Here is a 14,653-nt window from a genome sequence, read left to right as displayed (position 1 = left end):
AGCGGCCATTTTGTCCTGCGGTGGCGGTGTATTTAGAGCGAGTCGAGAGCGCGGTCGCGGAGCAGCGGAGAAGGAGGGGCTGGAAGAGGCAGAAGGAGAGCGAGAGGCAGAAGGAGGACGCCAGCGCCGCTTCGCCCCTTCAGAGCTGCGTCGCGCCTTCGCCTGCCACCCGCAGCGCCTCCTCAGCCGACTAGGCCGCTCCGCCATCTTGCCGACGGGGAGAGAGAAGGGACAAAACGGAAAAGAAGACGCGCCGGTAGCAGAGGAAGGAGAGCCCCGTCGCCGCCGCCGCCGCCGCCCTCAGGCCTCCTCCCGCGTCCTCCTCCTCCTCCTCGCAGACACACCGGCCGCGCCGCCATGTCCTCCACCTCCGCGCCTCCCGAGTACTCGCCCTTCTTCGCCGTCATGGGCGCCTCGGCCGCCATGGTCTTCAGCGGTGAGGCGATGGAGGGGGGGGCTGGGCAGGGGGGTCTTTCTTCCTTTCCTGGGCCAGATGAATATGTCGTTTTACCTGACTTCTAGCCCAGGCATGTTCTGGACTGCAACTCCCACCATTCCTTATAGTCTCAGGTCTAAGCGGCTGAGGGGCAAAAGGAAAGGGCCTGAAGCTGTGAGGAATGGTGGGAGTTGCAGTCCTAAACACTTGGAGGGAGGGCCCAAGTTGGCCCCGGCCTGTTCTAACCCATCTCCAGGCAGGAGGAGATAAAATAATAAAATTATTATTTTATTAGCTTAGGTACCTGGTAATGCCATTTTTATAATATCTTATATATATATATATATATATATATATATATATATATATATATAAGATTATATGTTACATATATATAGTAGTATGTGTGTGTATATATATATTTATACACAGACACACATATACTACTATATATATGTAACATATATATATATAAAACATATATATATATACACACACACACACAGTAGAGTCTCACTTATCCAAGCTAAACGGGCCAGCAGAAGCTTGGATAAGCGAATATCTTGGATAATAAGGAGGGATTAAGGAAAAGCCAAATTAAATTAGGTTATGATTTTATAAATTAAGCACCAAAATATCATGTTATACAACAAATTTGACAGAAAAAGTAGTTCAATATGCAGTAATGTTATGTTGTAATTACTGTATTTACGAATTTAGCACCAAAATATCACGATATATTGAAAGCATTGACTACAAAAATGGCATGGATAAGTGAGACTCTACTGTATATATATATGAGATATTATAATATATTACATATATATATATATATATATATTCCTATACATATGTATATATACACTGGTGGCACAGTGTGTTAAAGCGCTGAGCTGCTGAACTTGCGGACCAAAAGGTCCCAGGTTCAAATCCTGGGAGCTGAATGAGCGCCCACTGTTAGCTCCAACTCCTGCCAACCTAGCAGTTTGAAAACATGCAAATGTGAGTAGATCAGTAGGTACCGCTCTGGTGGGAAGGTAACGGCACTCCATGCAGTCATGACCTTGGAGGTGTCTATGGACAATGCCGGCTCTTCGGCTTAGAAATGGAGATGAGCACCAATCCCCAGTGTCGGACACTTCAGGGGAAACCCTTACCTCTATATTAACTGAGGTACCCAACCACCTCACGACAAGAGGAGAGGCAGGCAAGACATAAAATTATATTATTATTGTGGTTGTTTTTTATTAGCTTAGGTACCCAGCAATGCCATTATTATAATATTATGTATATTATTATTAGCTTAGATACTCGACCGCCTCGAGACAGAAGGAGTGGTGGGTAAGACATAAAATAATTATTATTATTATATTAGGTAGCCAGCAATGCCATTATTATTTTATTTATTGTTAGATTACCTGGAAATGCTGATGTTATTATATTATATATTTGCTTACTATATTATAATATTAGTGGTACTATCATTATATTATTATTAGCAGCAGCTTAGGAACCTGGCAATGCCAGTATTATTATATAATATATTATTGACCTAGGTACCTGGCAGTGCCATTACTATTATATAATATAATGATAGATATTATTTATTATTTTTAGCTTAGGTACCCAAAGATGACATTTTATTATTATGTTACATAGCTTAGGCAATGCCCAGGATAGGCATCCTGTCACGCTGTTTCTTAGAAATCCTCCTTGTATGTTTTTGCTTTTTATGAATGGAGCCATTTGTAAAATGCATCAAGATGTGGGTAAACTACAACTCCCATAATTCCAGGTGCATTCCCCCACATGCACACTCCAACCCCCCCCCCCCCAGCCCAAGTTGGTCATGATGAGCATGTGTCCTCATCCATCCTTGGTGAGGTTCACAATGTTCTCTGCATGCAAGGGGAACTGCAGTTCCCATCATCCAGAGTCTGTTGCCCAACCCGCCAGTATTTTCTGTTGGTCATTTGAGGGGGAGGATGCTCTGTGTGCCGAACATGGTCCTGATCCGTTGTCGGTGGGAGCCATCTTGGAAAATCCATCTGAACATGGTTAGATACACAAAGACAAGCATATTTTCCCTGTTGTTATGTACATGGATATATAGATTAGCCCTTAAGGATCTGTCTAAGGCGCATGGCTGGAAAGCACTCCCATTTGCTTCTCCTGGTGGTGGTTTTCTCCTATGAAGGGAAGGCTCCCAATCCTTTGAACCCTGCTTCCCTTCCAGAGATTTTAAAGAACCCTGCTTCCTGCATTGTGTAATTCTGAGGAATCCATCTTCCCTGCCCTCCTTCCTGTATGTTCAGGAGGCAAGGAAGATACGTGAGGTTTGGTGGCAGGAGGATGGCAGTTCTGCTCTCCTGGTGTCCTCTGCTCTCCAAATCGGCATCCTCGGGCAGGGTTCATTTGGAACAACTGGCTTCCTCTGTTCGCAGGGAGAGGATGAGGCAGCCCAACAACAGAATGTCTTGATTTTTAGACCTCTGCCTGGGGTTATTTTGGGCGCTGATTCAGAAAATTGCATTGGAGAGACTGCATCAGCTCTAGTTTCTTCAATATGGTTACTGTTAATTCTTTATGGGTGAGCAGGTGACAACTGGTATATGTCATATGTTCTCTATTTCCAAAACTAGAGCTGATAGGGAAACACTGGTGCCATTTTTGGAATCAGTGGGTCTTCAAGTATCTCACTGTCCTTTGTGAATGTCCTTCCAAGAGGCTTTCCTTGTGTCCCTTTCCCCAAAGTGTGTTAGCCATTTAGATTAGTCTGATCCTGCCCGTTTTGTGTTTTCCTAAAGGAATGCAGGCATCCTTCCGTGTGTTGGCCTGCCCCAGTTCCACAGACAAGCTGAAGTGTTCTGCCTTTCTTCCTCCTTTCGTTTTCTAGCCTCCCAGTGACAATGTGGTAATGTACTTTCCCGGATGACAAGAGAGAGATGGCAGTGCGGGGGCGAGAAGAAATTGCAAGCCAGTTGGAGCTGGAGAAGCTCCTCCTGTCCTCGCCGTTGCTGCAGTCTCTCTGCCTCCCGGTCCCTGAGCATTTCAATGCCCTCCTCTGGTTTTGCCCTGCTCCTGCCAGCTGGTTCATCCGGGTTGCCTGGGGAGGGGGGCCGAAAGAATGTCACTGTAATGGCAGCGAATATGATGTCATAAGGGCTGAGTATCAGCTGGTGGAGGAGCCCCTGGCTGTCATGTGACTGCAGGGGAAAAGGAGGGGATGCTTTGCAGGTTCTGCTGCTTCCTTCATGCCAGTGCTTGGCAGTAATGAATGAATGTTAGCTTAGGTTGTGCCATGCTGTTTAACCCATCTTTCTCAATCATGGAACCTAAACATTTTCTTCTTTCCATCAGAAGTTGCATTTTTATGATTGAAGACATGTTTAATTTGGTTTAACTTCCTGAACACCAATAGCAAACCTGGCTTATCATTGCATATCTTGTCATGTGCAGCTTGGCAATAGGTTGTTCTGGGACAGAATGATATGCAGGACAACAGGGTTTCCTAGCAGTGCAGTGGTCATGTATCGGTACTTATTTCTTTTGCAGAGGCATATTACCAACTGAATGTGTGCTACATGAATTAGCATTCTCTTTCAGCTAAATAACCTTCCGAGATATAGCCCTATGCAAGCCAGTGTCTTTGAACATTACTATGTGGCTGCAAGACAGCGGAATAGTAATTACTACAAAATTGACTGTAGATTTTTAGTTCTTAACCCCCAAACCATCCTGTATTTGTCGAGAAGATTGCAAACAGGGTGTTTATCTCCAGGTTGACCTTTGTACTGTCCCAACAGTTGTAAAATTGCCTTTGATCTCCTTGGAAACTTTCCCAAAAACAATTTATTCCAACTGTGTCTTTAAAAGAGCGTTCAAATAAATAAATGTCAAGTTTTGCTACTGCTAATCAAAATAAATAAGTAACTTTGAACCATCTCCATTCACACAAGCATAGTTGAACAAATGTAATTGTAGTTCTACACCAGCTACAATAAAATCATTGCTGTCATAAGTCCTGTGTTACATCTCCCCTCATCTGTAACTAGTCCAATGATAATACTGACTCTGGATAACAGCAGCAGTAGTCCAGTAAATCTAGGAAGACACTAGCATGTGAACAGCTGCTGCTGAGCCATGTGAAATGATATTTTGATGTATTAGTGCATCATGTGACTTCATTAAGAACAACTGGCTTCTTCTGTCCTAGGAATATTGTACACGTTATGCCTAGCAGCATAGTTACAGTCTGCCAGCAGTATAATTCCATGTAGTGTGTAGATTACGGATTAATAATAGGTTCCACTGACATTAGGGTTCATGCATAGATCTAACTGTTCTAGAAAGAAATCGCCCTTCCACTCTGAGGTCTACTTTGCAACGGCAAACTGTCTCTGGGTGTTCAAAAAGTACTTCCAGATCTGGCCTTCCAGATTTTATTGTAAATGTCCCCTCACTGACTCCTTTGCCAGAAATTCCTCTCCTTATATACAGATATTCTTATTCCAGTAAATTAAATTTACATGGAACTTATGTAGGAAAGAGCTTGGAAATTGCTAGATAAATGTATAGTATTTGAGTAGTATTTCCTATTTCAAGCTAATCTGCTAAAGCAACAAACAGAGGACTTGCACAAGCTTATGGTAGTGGCATCCCCCAGCTGAGGTTTGCTGCCATTTGTGAAGTAGCCTCATCTGGTGAATCAAAGGGGCCATTCCTTGCTTTTTACAGACCCATTGCTTTAGTTCAGATCAGGTTGCTGGCCAGATATCTGGTAGCTTTGCCTTACTTCCAAGAACAGTCCAAAGTAAAACAAGAAAAGATTGAATAGGTATGTAGATAGGTTTAAAGTCCAGCAATGATGGGAAATTTTTTCACAGTGCATGCCATGTCAGGACTTCAGTTGATATAACTTGTCATAATTATCATAAGTGTCTGCTGGACAACCAGTAATTCTTAGTGGGTGTACTTGGTCCACTGTAAGTCATATTTTGTCACTACTGACATTCAGTGATAATCTTTTCAGGAGAAGAGAGAAGTTACCTGTAGCCATTCTAGAAAATTTACCATACATAATATGAATAGAATGATCATGGAGCACTTACTGTGGTATGTCCTAAACAAAAAGGTCAGATACTTTGCTTCCTTGCAGTCTATACTAGACGGATCTACTGCCAGCATGCTCAAACCTTGTTCTGTACTGGCTGGCTGCAGATGTCATGTTGTATAAACAGTTCTGTGCACAATAAACTGTGCTGATAGTAAACAGCTTGTAGAACCTGTGCAGGTCATGGCTGGTTAACCTTGGGGTGGATGGTAACCATCCTCTGATGCCGAGACCACTGTGACCTTCAAGTGACTAGTACATTCTGCAGGGGTTGGTCAGTAACTGCTGTTTAGCCACAATGAGTGGCTTATGGATTTTTCCTGCTTCATTAGACGTGTAGGTGGTTGTCGCATGCTTCTGAGTGATATGACTGTCTTAATTTTTCCATTTAACATTGCTGATCAAGATATTTCCTGTGGCCAGAAGGAAACGAGAAGATGAGTATTTCCATGGATTAGAAGTACTACATTCTGACCTATGCCAGTTTAATTCCCCATGTTGATGTACATGAAGTGATAGAATGAATGAAATGATACACCGATAATGTTTGTGCTTATACAAGGTGGACCACAAAGGTGTCTGATGTTTTAATAACTTGAAGTGTTTTTCTAAAAGATTTTAAATGTATTATTAAATATTAACTCCTCTTTGTGACTTCTGACCCGCCCTGTATCAGCACTGGCATTGTATATTCAAAATGTTGAACATAAGTATTGTAGCTGTGTACAATTTTGATGAAGTAAAAATATTGAAATGGCGTTGTATTAGCATCATCTAGCAAAGAATGTCCAAACAAAATGTTCATCTCCAAATATGTGCATGTATCACCTCGTATGCCTTTTAAGTAGTTTTCTGAATTATGGGGATCTTAAGGGAAACCCTATTGTGGAGTTTTTCTTGAAAAGATTTGTTCAGTATGAGGGTTGCCTTTGCCCCCTTGTAGTTTGTTTTATAATAACTTGATATCTGACTAAAAGGAGCAAGAATTTATTGAATACCAGCCTAAGCGTGACAATGGCTATTTAGTTTACTAGAGTCCGAAGAAAAATTTATTTCCTTAGGAAAAAATAACATATTGTGCCCTTTCAGCTTTATGTCAAGATTTATTTATTTCGTGTCAAAAGCATTGCATAACAAATACATCTTAAAAATGATGAAAAAAAGGAAATCACAAGCAACTAAATATGTCAAGATGATATGTGTTTTGAGCTTCTTTACCTGATGCCTGGAATGAACACCTACCATTTGTATCGGAAATTATTCGTTTTGCTTACTGTGGGTCCCAGTGTAAGAAAACTAGCAATTTGTGCAAGGGAGGCAAAGTTGGCTAATTTCTTTCAAATTCTTCCCTGAACTGTATGTACAGAAAGTGAACAATTTTATCACAAATGCATGATGGGAGCGGAGAGTTTCACAATAGCCAACATTTATTCTGTTCCTGTAAACTGCACATGTTTTGCAAGTGACTAAACTGGGAGGCCAGTAGTTTCCTGGAAGCAAGGATTGGGCAATCAAGAACTTGATTTTTGAGGAAGTTGCACATTGTAGTATTGTGTGCGAGGGTTGGGCGAAGCGCGCCCCATTCTGGCAGAATGAAGATGCATTGAAAGGGGTGCTTATAATCTGAGAATAATTTTTCTTTTTAAATGTCAAATTACATCATGATTTTACAAATTAAGCACCAAAACATGTTTTACAACAAATTAACAGAAAAAACAGTTTAATACACGGTAACGTTATGTCGTAATTACTGTATTTACGAATTTAACACCAAAACATCGCAATGTATTGAAAACATTGACTACAAAAACATTGACTACTAAAAGGCAGACTGTGTCGGATAATACAGAAAGTTGGATAAGCAAATGTTGGATAAGTGAGATTCTACTGTAGTTGTTCCACTCCAGAAACTTTGTTTTCTGGCTGCTACAAACTGTTGCATTGGTGTGACTCGAGATAGTCATTGAAAAACTGTAGCAAAATGTGTTGCAGGATGCCCTGCATAAACAAAGTTCTTGCAGTTTAATAAACTTTTCCCATGTGCTTATGATAGAAACAATTAGGATATGACATTTCTAACCCAGGAACAAAAAATCGTGTTACATTTTGTTGTTAGTAACATTTTGATGTAAGCCAAGGTAATTTAATATTGTTCCTGGATAACACTAGCTATATGAAAATTTTCAGTGTACGTCCATTAATGACATATTCTTCAGTATGTGCTCTGATCAGTAGTTCTGTCTTGATTTTTTAAAAAGTTAATGACAAAATATTAGGACATCTTAGATGTTAAAGTGAAGAAACAAAACTGCCTTTGTATGGGATAGTTTGCATAGAATCTGCTGGCAGCTTGATCTCTTCTGTGTTGCAGACCAGTTGTCAGCCCTCACTCATATTCAGTTTGTTGGTCTAGATTATCTTACTGTTTGATACTTACTGAGATTTGTATGAATTCTGATCTTCTATCATGCTTAATACTGTTTTCCTCACATAGGGAAAGTATAAATATGAGTTATAGGGGAAAGGTATAAAAGCAGCCCCTGTTTATATGTGTGAGTACCATTATAAAGTGTAACTCATGGTGCTAGAAAACTGGAGTAATTGAAAACTCCCAATGGCATGTTGTTTTATGTTGATATGTATTGGGGCTCTTGTTATCCAATAGGGTTTGGTTCCAGGACTTCCATTGTATTACAGTAGAGTCTCTCTTATCCAACATAAACGGGCCAGTAGAACATTGGATAAGCGAAAATGTTGGATAATGAGGAGGGATTCAGGAAAAGCCTATTAAATGTGAAATTACATTATGATTTTACAAATTAAGCACCAAAACATGTTTTACAACAAATCGACAGAAAAAGCATTTCACTACACAGTAATATTATGTAGTAATTACTGTATTTACAAATTTAGTACCAAAACATTGCCATGTATTGAAAACATTGAAAAAATATTGATTATAAACAAAAATAGAATCACATAAAATGAGCTTACAGTAACAACATTGTCAGAAGTTAAATCCATAAAAAGTTTAGTCCTTGCTGCCTAGAGAAACGGCTGTGGATCTGGATGGGAGGCTGACTGCGTTGGATAATCCAGCAGGTTGGATAAGTGAGACTCTACTGTATATATACATTCCATTATATGATTCCGTTGCCTTATATACAGTGACTTAGTAAAATGGTACCACTCATCTAAAATGGCAAAACAAATTGATTAAAAATATTTTTTTCAGGCTGTGGTTGGTGGAATCTGTGGGTAGGAAGGGCCAACTGCATGTGGAGACATCACTACTTTCCCACCATAGCGGTACATATTGATCTACTCACATTTGCATGTTTTCAAACTGCTAGGTTGGCAGAAGCTGAGGCTAATAGCGGGAGCTCACTCCGCTCCTCGGATTTGAACTGCCAACAAGTTCAGTGGTTTGACACGCTGCGCCATCGGGGGCTGCGGTACAAAAGCAGCTCAATGCAAAGCTTGTTGAAATCATGAGTCCTAGTTAAAACTCAAGTGTAACTGCTTATATAGTAACTAAAACTGGTAGTTGTCTTGCTGTGTCTTCAATAACCCTTCACTATGCATTGGTATTTTTAATCTCTACTTCATCTGAAGTAGAACCTGGTGTCTTAAGAACTTCAGTCAGGATGGTGTACTCAGTCATTTGGTTCTCTGGAGTATTTGCTCATCTTAAAATCTATTAATCTGATGAGCATCTGGGTCATTGATAAAGGTATTGAATAGTACTGGGCCCAGGATGGAGGAGAGCCATTTGGGGACACTCTTTCGGGTTTGCTCAGTGTGTCTTGGTAATCAAACAAGTGGGTTTTTTTCCCCTTGGGTTCTGCTAAAACACTGCCTTAGATCTGTAGGACTCAGCTGGGTTTTTCTCTTTTCTTTCAGCCTTGGGAGCAGCATATGGCACTGCAAAGAGTGGCACGGGTATTGCAGCCATGTCAGTCATGCGGCCAGAGCTGATCATGAAGTCCATCATTCCCGTTGTCATGGCTGGTATTATAGCAATCTATGGCTTGGTAGTGGCAGTCCTCATTGCCAACTCCATCTCGGAAACAATCTCACTATTCAAGTAAGTTTTGTGTGTGTGAAGTGAAAGTTGTGTTAGGGCAGAAGATAAAATAGCCAGATCCCTTACTAGCTATAGATGCGTCTGTGTAACTTATTTGAAATCTAAGTATGACTTGCTCTGCCTTCAAGTACTAAATTATTACCATGTAGACCTGCATTGTCATATTTGGCTGAGTATATTTGGAACACATATCTATAACTTATATACACAAAGTATTATGTTGTTATTTTTGAAACATCAAATGTGTTATTGTATGATAGGTTTATTACTTATACATATAAGTATATAAGATATATATTACAGTATTTATATTCCGCCCTTCTCTCCCCAAAGGGGACTCAGGGCGGATCACATTGTACATATAAGGCAAACATTCAATGCCATAACATAGAATAGAGACAGATGCAGGCACGGGCTGGCCCCGAACTCATGACCTCTTGGTCAGAGTGATTTGTTGCAGCTGGCTGCTAACCAGCCTGCGCCACAGCCAACCAAGAATTCCAGAAGGTAGAAAGCGGCCAGGCTTGCAAGCAGCGAGGCTATTCAGTGCTATTCAACCTGTCCAACCAAGATTTCCCCTAGATAGAAAAAAACCCCAGGCTTTGAAGCCATGAGGCTACTCCGTCCCATTCAACATGCCCAAGGAAGGATGCCCTATTTAGAAAGCGGCCAGGCTTTGAGGCAGCGAGGCTATTCAGTGCAATTGAAATTGGCGAAAAAACCGTTTCCCTAGAACGCAAGTACCCAGCCTTCCAAGCAGCAAGCCTATTCCGTTGCATTCCAGCTCACCAAACAAGGATTACCAAAAGAAGAAAACGGCCAGGCTTTGAGGCTGCAAGGCTATTCACTGTTATTCCTCCTGGCCAACAAATGATTCCCATAAGCCACAACAATGAGTGGCCGGGCACAGCCAGTAAGTATATAATAAACCTATCGTACAATAACACATTAGATGTTTCAAAAATAACAATAACATAATGCTTCATATATTTAACTGAGTGTCAATGTCATTTGAACAATAGCACTTACATAGAGAAACGAGCATTTGTGTTGGCAAATGAACAAATTTAGGTGGAACTGCGGAGCTATTTTAGTAGGGTTTTTTACCAAGCCACTGCTTGGTAAAAGAAAATATTTAAATATGCAACAGTGACATACAGTGAAATGGTTAAGCGATGAATTATTCAGTGATAGTTAATTTGAAGCATGTTTGTAAACGAATCCTCTTCCTCCTGTTTTAGACTCTGCCAGGCATAGATACTCTCTCTCCAAGTGTCCCTGAAATGGAATGAAATCCAATCAGTTTTAAATTTTCATGAGAAGTTGTAACTAATTGGTAGTTTATGGGTTGTACTTGAAGGAATTAACCATGACTGCAGTTTCAATAGCTACTTACTACCCTGTTTCCCCGAAAATAAGACATCCCCAAAAAATAAGACCTAGCAGAGGTTTTGCTGAATTGCTAAATATAAGTCCTCCCCCGAAAGTAAGGCCTAGCAAAGTTTTTGCTTGGAAGCATGCCCGGCGCCCACCAAACAAAACACCAGAGCATGCAGGATTGGTAAATGTATATACGAGTTGTACATGGAAATAATGGTAATAACAAGAAATTCTTGACAGGAGTTTGTCTGGTTTGGTTATGTTGGTTTGTGATGACAACTACTGTACAGTATATAATGTTCATTTTTTTGTTCAACAATAAATGTGAATTCTTCTTCATGGAAAAATAAGACATCCCCTGAAAATAAGACCTAGCGCATCTTTGGGAGCAAAAAATAATATAAGACACTGTCTTATTTTCAGGGAAACACGGTATAAAGTAAGAAGTAGGATTAAAAGAGAGAGATCCTGTAAAGCAGGGGTCCCCAAACTAAGGCCCGGGGGCCGGATGCGGCCCTCCAAGGTCTTTTACCTGGCCCCCACCCTCAGTTTTATAATATAATATTTTTATATCAGTTTTAATAATATAATATATTGTATATACATATAATATTGATAAATATTATAATGTTATACAATATAATACTAATAATACTACCATATAATAATATTATATGTTATATATTACATATAATATTACAGTATAGTGGTATAGTTCAATATAGTAATATATAATGCTAATATTGTGCTATGCTAATAATATAATATATTGTATGTACATACAGCTGCTCTGAGTCCCCTTCGGGGTGAGAAGGGTGGGATATAAATGTAGTAAATAAATGTAGTAAGTTAATAAATAAATAATTTTAGACTTAGGCTTGCCCAAAGTCTGAAATGACTTGAAGGTACACAACAACAACAATCCTAATTAACTTGACTATCTCCCACACTTTCCATTGAAATCCTGATAGGTTAATATTGGTTAAAATTGTTTTCATTTTTAAATATTGTATTGTTCTTTCATTGTTGTTTTGCACTACAAATAAGACATATGCAGTGTGCATAGGAATTTGTTTGTATTTTTTTCAAATGATAATTCGGCCCCTCCACAGTCTAAAGGATTGTGGACCGGCCCTCTGCTTTAAAAGTTTGGGGACCCCTGCTGTAAAGGGACGTTAGTACACTGTAACAAAAACACTGTAACCTGGAGGGAGGGCCAAAGGAAACTAGTCCGCAAAGGACATTTCGTGAAGAGGAAGGCTTCTCTCGCTCCCTCCCCGTGACGGTGCCTGTGCCTGCCTCTAAACCTGTCTCGCTTGACTCTTTCAGGAGCTTCCTCCAGCTGGGTGCCGGCCTGAGCGTCGGCCTGAGTGGGCTGGCGGCCGGCTTTGCCATTGGCATTGTGGGCGACGCCGGCGTACGGGGGACCGCGCAGCAGCCCCGGTTATTTGTGGGCATGATCCTCATCTTGATCTTCGCCGAAGTCTTGGGTCTTTACGGCCTCATTGTCGCCCTGATCCTTTCCACAAAGTAAAGGGTGGGGGGGAAGAAACAAAACAAAACAAAAAAATCACCACAGCGTATGATTTAAACAAAAAAAAAAAGATGACCCCTTCCCCCAGCTCCAGAATGAAAATGGTCTCTCTCCACAATGTGTACAGTTGTCATCAGTTTGGTAGTTGATCTCTTGTAAATGCGCAATGTATGTTAGTGACTCGTCTGTCCTGTATGTACTTCAATATTAAAATACTGGATGAGCTGCCTCAAGCCCCCTTAGCAAGACTTGAGGGAAGCTCACGTACAATTTTCCATCCATTTTGCCATTAGAGTACTTTATGTATAAATATGAATTAGAAATGGTAACTTTTTTCTCTTCATTGGATGTTTTATTTATAAGACTTGACATGTTCATACATATGGAGCAAGAGTTTTCAATTTCCCATGCTATATATATATTAATCTCATATATAGGTAGATTAATACACTGTGGGGTTAATTGTCAGTGCAGAGAAATCCTTGGATGTCATTTGATTCTAAAAGATTGCTGTTTTGTCCTGATATTGGAGTGTGAGACTGTTTGTGTTGATAACAATAACAGCAGAAATGTCCGAGACACTCCCGTGTTCCAAGTAGTAAAATCTGTATGCTCCGGCATCCAAAGTTGTGCACCCAGTGTTGGGTTTTGCAGTTATACGTTTCCAGGTAATAAAATTTCCTCCACTACATCATTGTAAAGAGGTGTGTCTTGGTGTGATTGTGTATCGGGGGGGAAACCGATCATCGGACACTCTAGCTCTTCATGCCTGGACTGTGCAAGCCTGTCTCGATAAATGGGGTGCAAGAGGTGGCTGGATTGTTAAGTGTGGGACAATATTAAATGGTATATTTCCATATTCCATGCCAATGAGTCAGGTCTTTTTTCTTTTTGCTCTCACTGGTGATAAAATTGCATTGGGAAGTGTGCTGGAGCAACGTTTGGGGGGTGCGTCCTGCAGAACTAAGTGATGAGGACAGAAGTATAATATATTGTATATACATATAATATTGATAATAGTATTATAATGCAATACAATATACTAATAATACAATATATTTATAATATATATTACATGTAATACTACTAATAATAGTGCAGTATAGTACAATATAATAAAAAGGTAAAGGTTTTCCCGTTATGTTAAGTCCAGCTGTGTCAGACTCTCTGGGGTTGGTGCCCATCTCCATTTTTAAGCCGAAGAGCCGGCGTTGTCCGTAGACACCTCCAAGGTCATGTGGCCACTGGCATGACTGCATGGAGTGCCGTTACCTTCCCGCCGGAGCGGTACCTATTGATCCACTCACATTTGCATGTTTTCGAACTGCTAGGTTGGCAGAAGCTGGAGCTAACAGTGGGTGCTCATTCCGCTCCTCGGATTCGAACCTGCGACCTCTCAGCGCTTTAACACACTGCGCCACTGAGGGCTCCACAATATAGTAATATATAATGCTAATATTGTGCTATGCTAATAATATATTGTATATACATATAACAACAACAACCCAATGCACATATACATGGCAAACACTCAATGCCATTAGACATACGGCATATAGACAGACACAGAGGCAATTTAATCTTTTCCAGCTCCCGGCTTCATGAGGGTATGCTCAATTCTGGCCACGGGGAGCTGACGCTTCATTGTCCACTGACAGAGTTCTTGATGGAGTACTTCCTCATTCCTTTCTGCACGTTTTTATGAGGTAATTTAGTTAAACTAGCCTCCCCGCATAAAGCGGTACCTACATTTTCTACTCGACAGATGCAACTGTCTTTTGAGCTGCTTAGGTCAACAGCAAGCTAGGCTATTAATGGTCGGGAGCTCACTCTGACCCAGCTTCGATCTCATGACCTCTTGGTCAGTAGTGATTTATTGCAGCTGGCTACTAACTAGCTGCTCCACAGCCCGGCCCCTAAACTTTGTTGTCAACTCCTAGAACAAAGTATAATTGAAATAAGAAAGAACCTAACTTTAAAAAATGTATACTTAAGAGTATAATACAAGACCAATTTATATTTTAGAAAGTTCAAGTACTGTTCACGTAGAATAATTGGAGACAGATTTGACCTTGGAGGTGTCTACTGACAACACTGGCTCTT

At 40.5% G+C, this 14,653-nt stretch overlaps 1 protein-coding gene across 1 annotated transcript; it reads left to right on the top strand.

Annotated features, from left to right (window-relative positions):
- Window positions 1-297: 297 nt before the first annotated feature.
- On the top strand, window positions 298-13,414 carry atp6v0c (ATPase H+ transporting V0 subunit c). Its single transcript, XM_003228329.4, has 3 exons — window positions 298-436; window positions 9,453-9,636; window positions 12,346-13,414. Exons 1-3 carry the CDS (start codon window positions 358-360, stop codon window positions 12,548-12,550), a joined length of 468 nt encoding a protein of 155 aa, XP_003228377.1. The 5' UTR covers window positions 298-357; the 3' UTR covers window positions 12,551-13,414.
- The last annotated feature ends 1,239 nt before the right edge of the window (window positions 13,415-14,653 follow it).

This window comes from Anolis carolinensis, unplaced genomic scaffold, assembly GCF_035594765.1.
Source record: "Anolis carolinensis isolate JA03-04 unplaced genomic scaffold, rAnoCar3.1.pri scaffold_13, whole genome shotgun sequence".
Lineage (NCBI taxonomy): Eukaryota > Metazoa > Chordata > Lepidosauria > Squamata > Dactyloidae > Anolis > Anolis carolinensis.
Note: the sequence above shows the minus strand (reverse complement) of the source record. Positions and strands in the feature narration are given on the sequence as shown.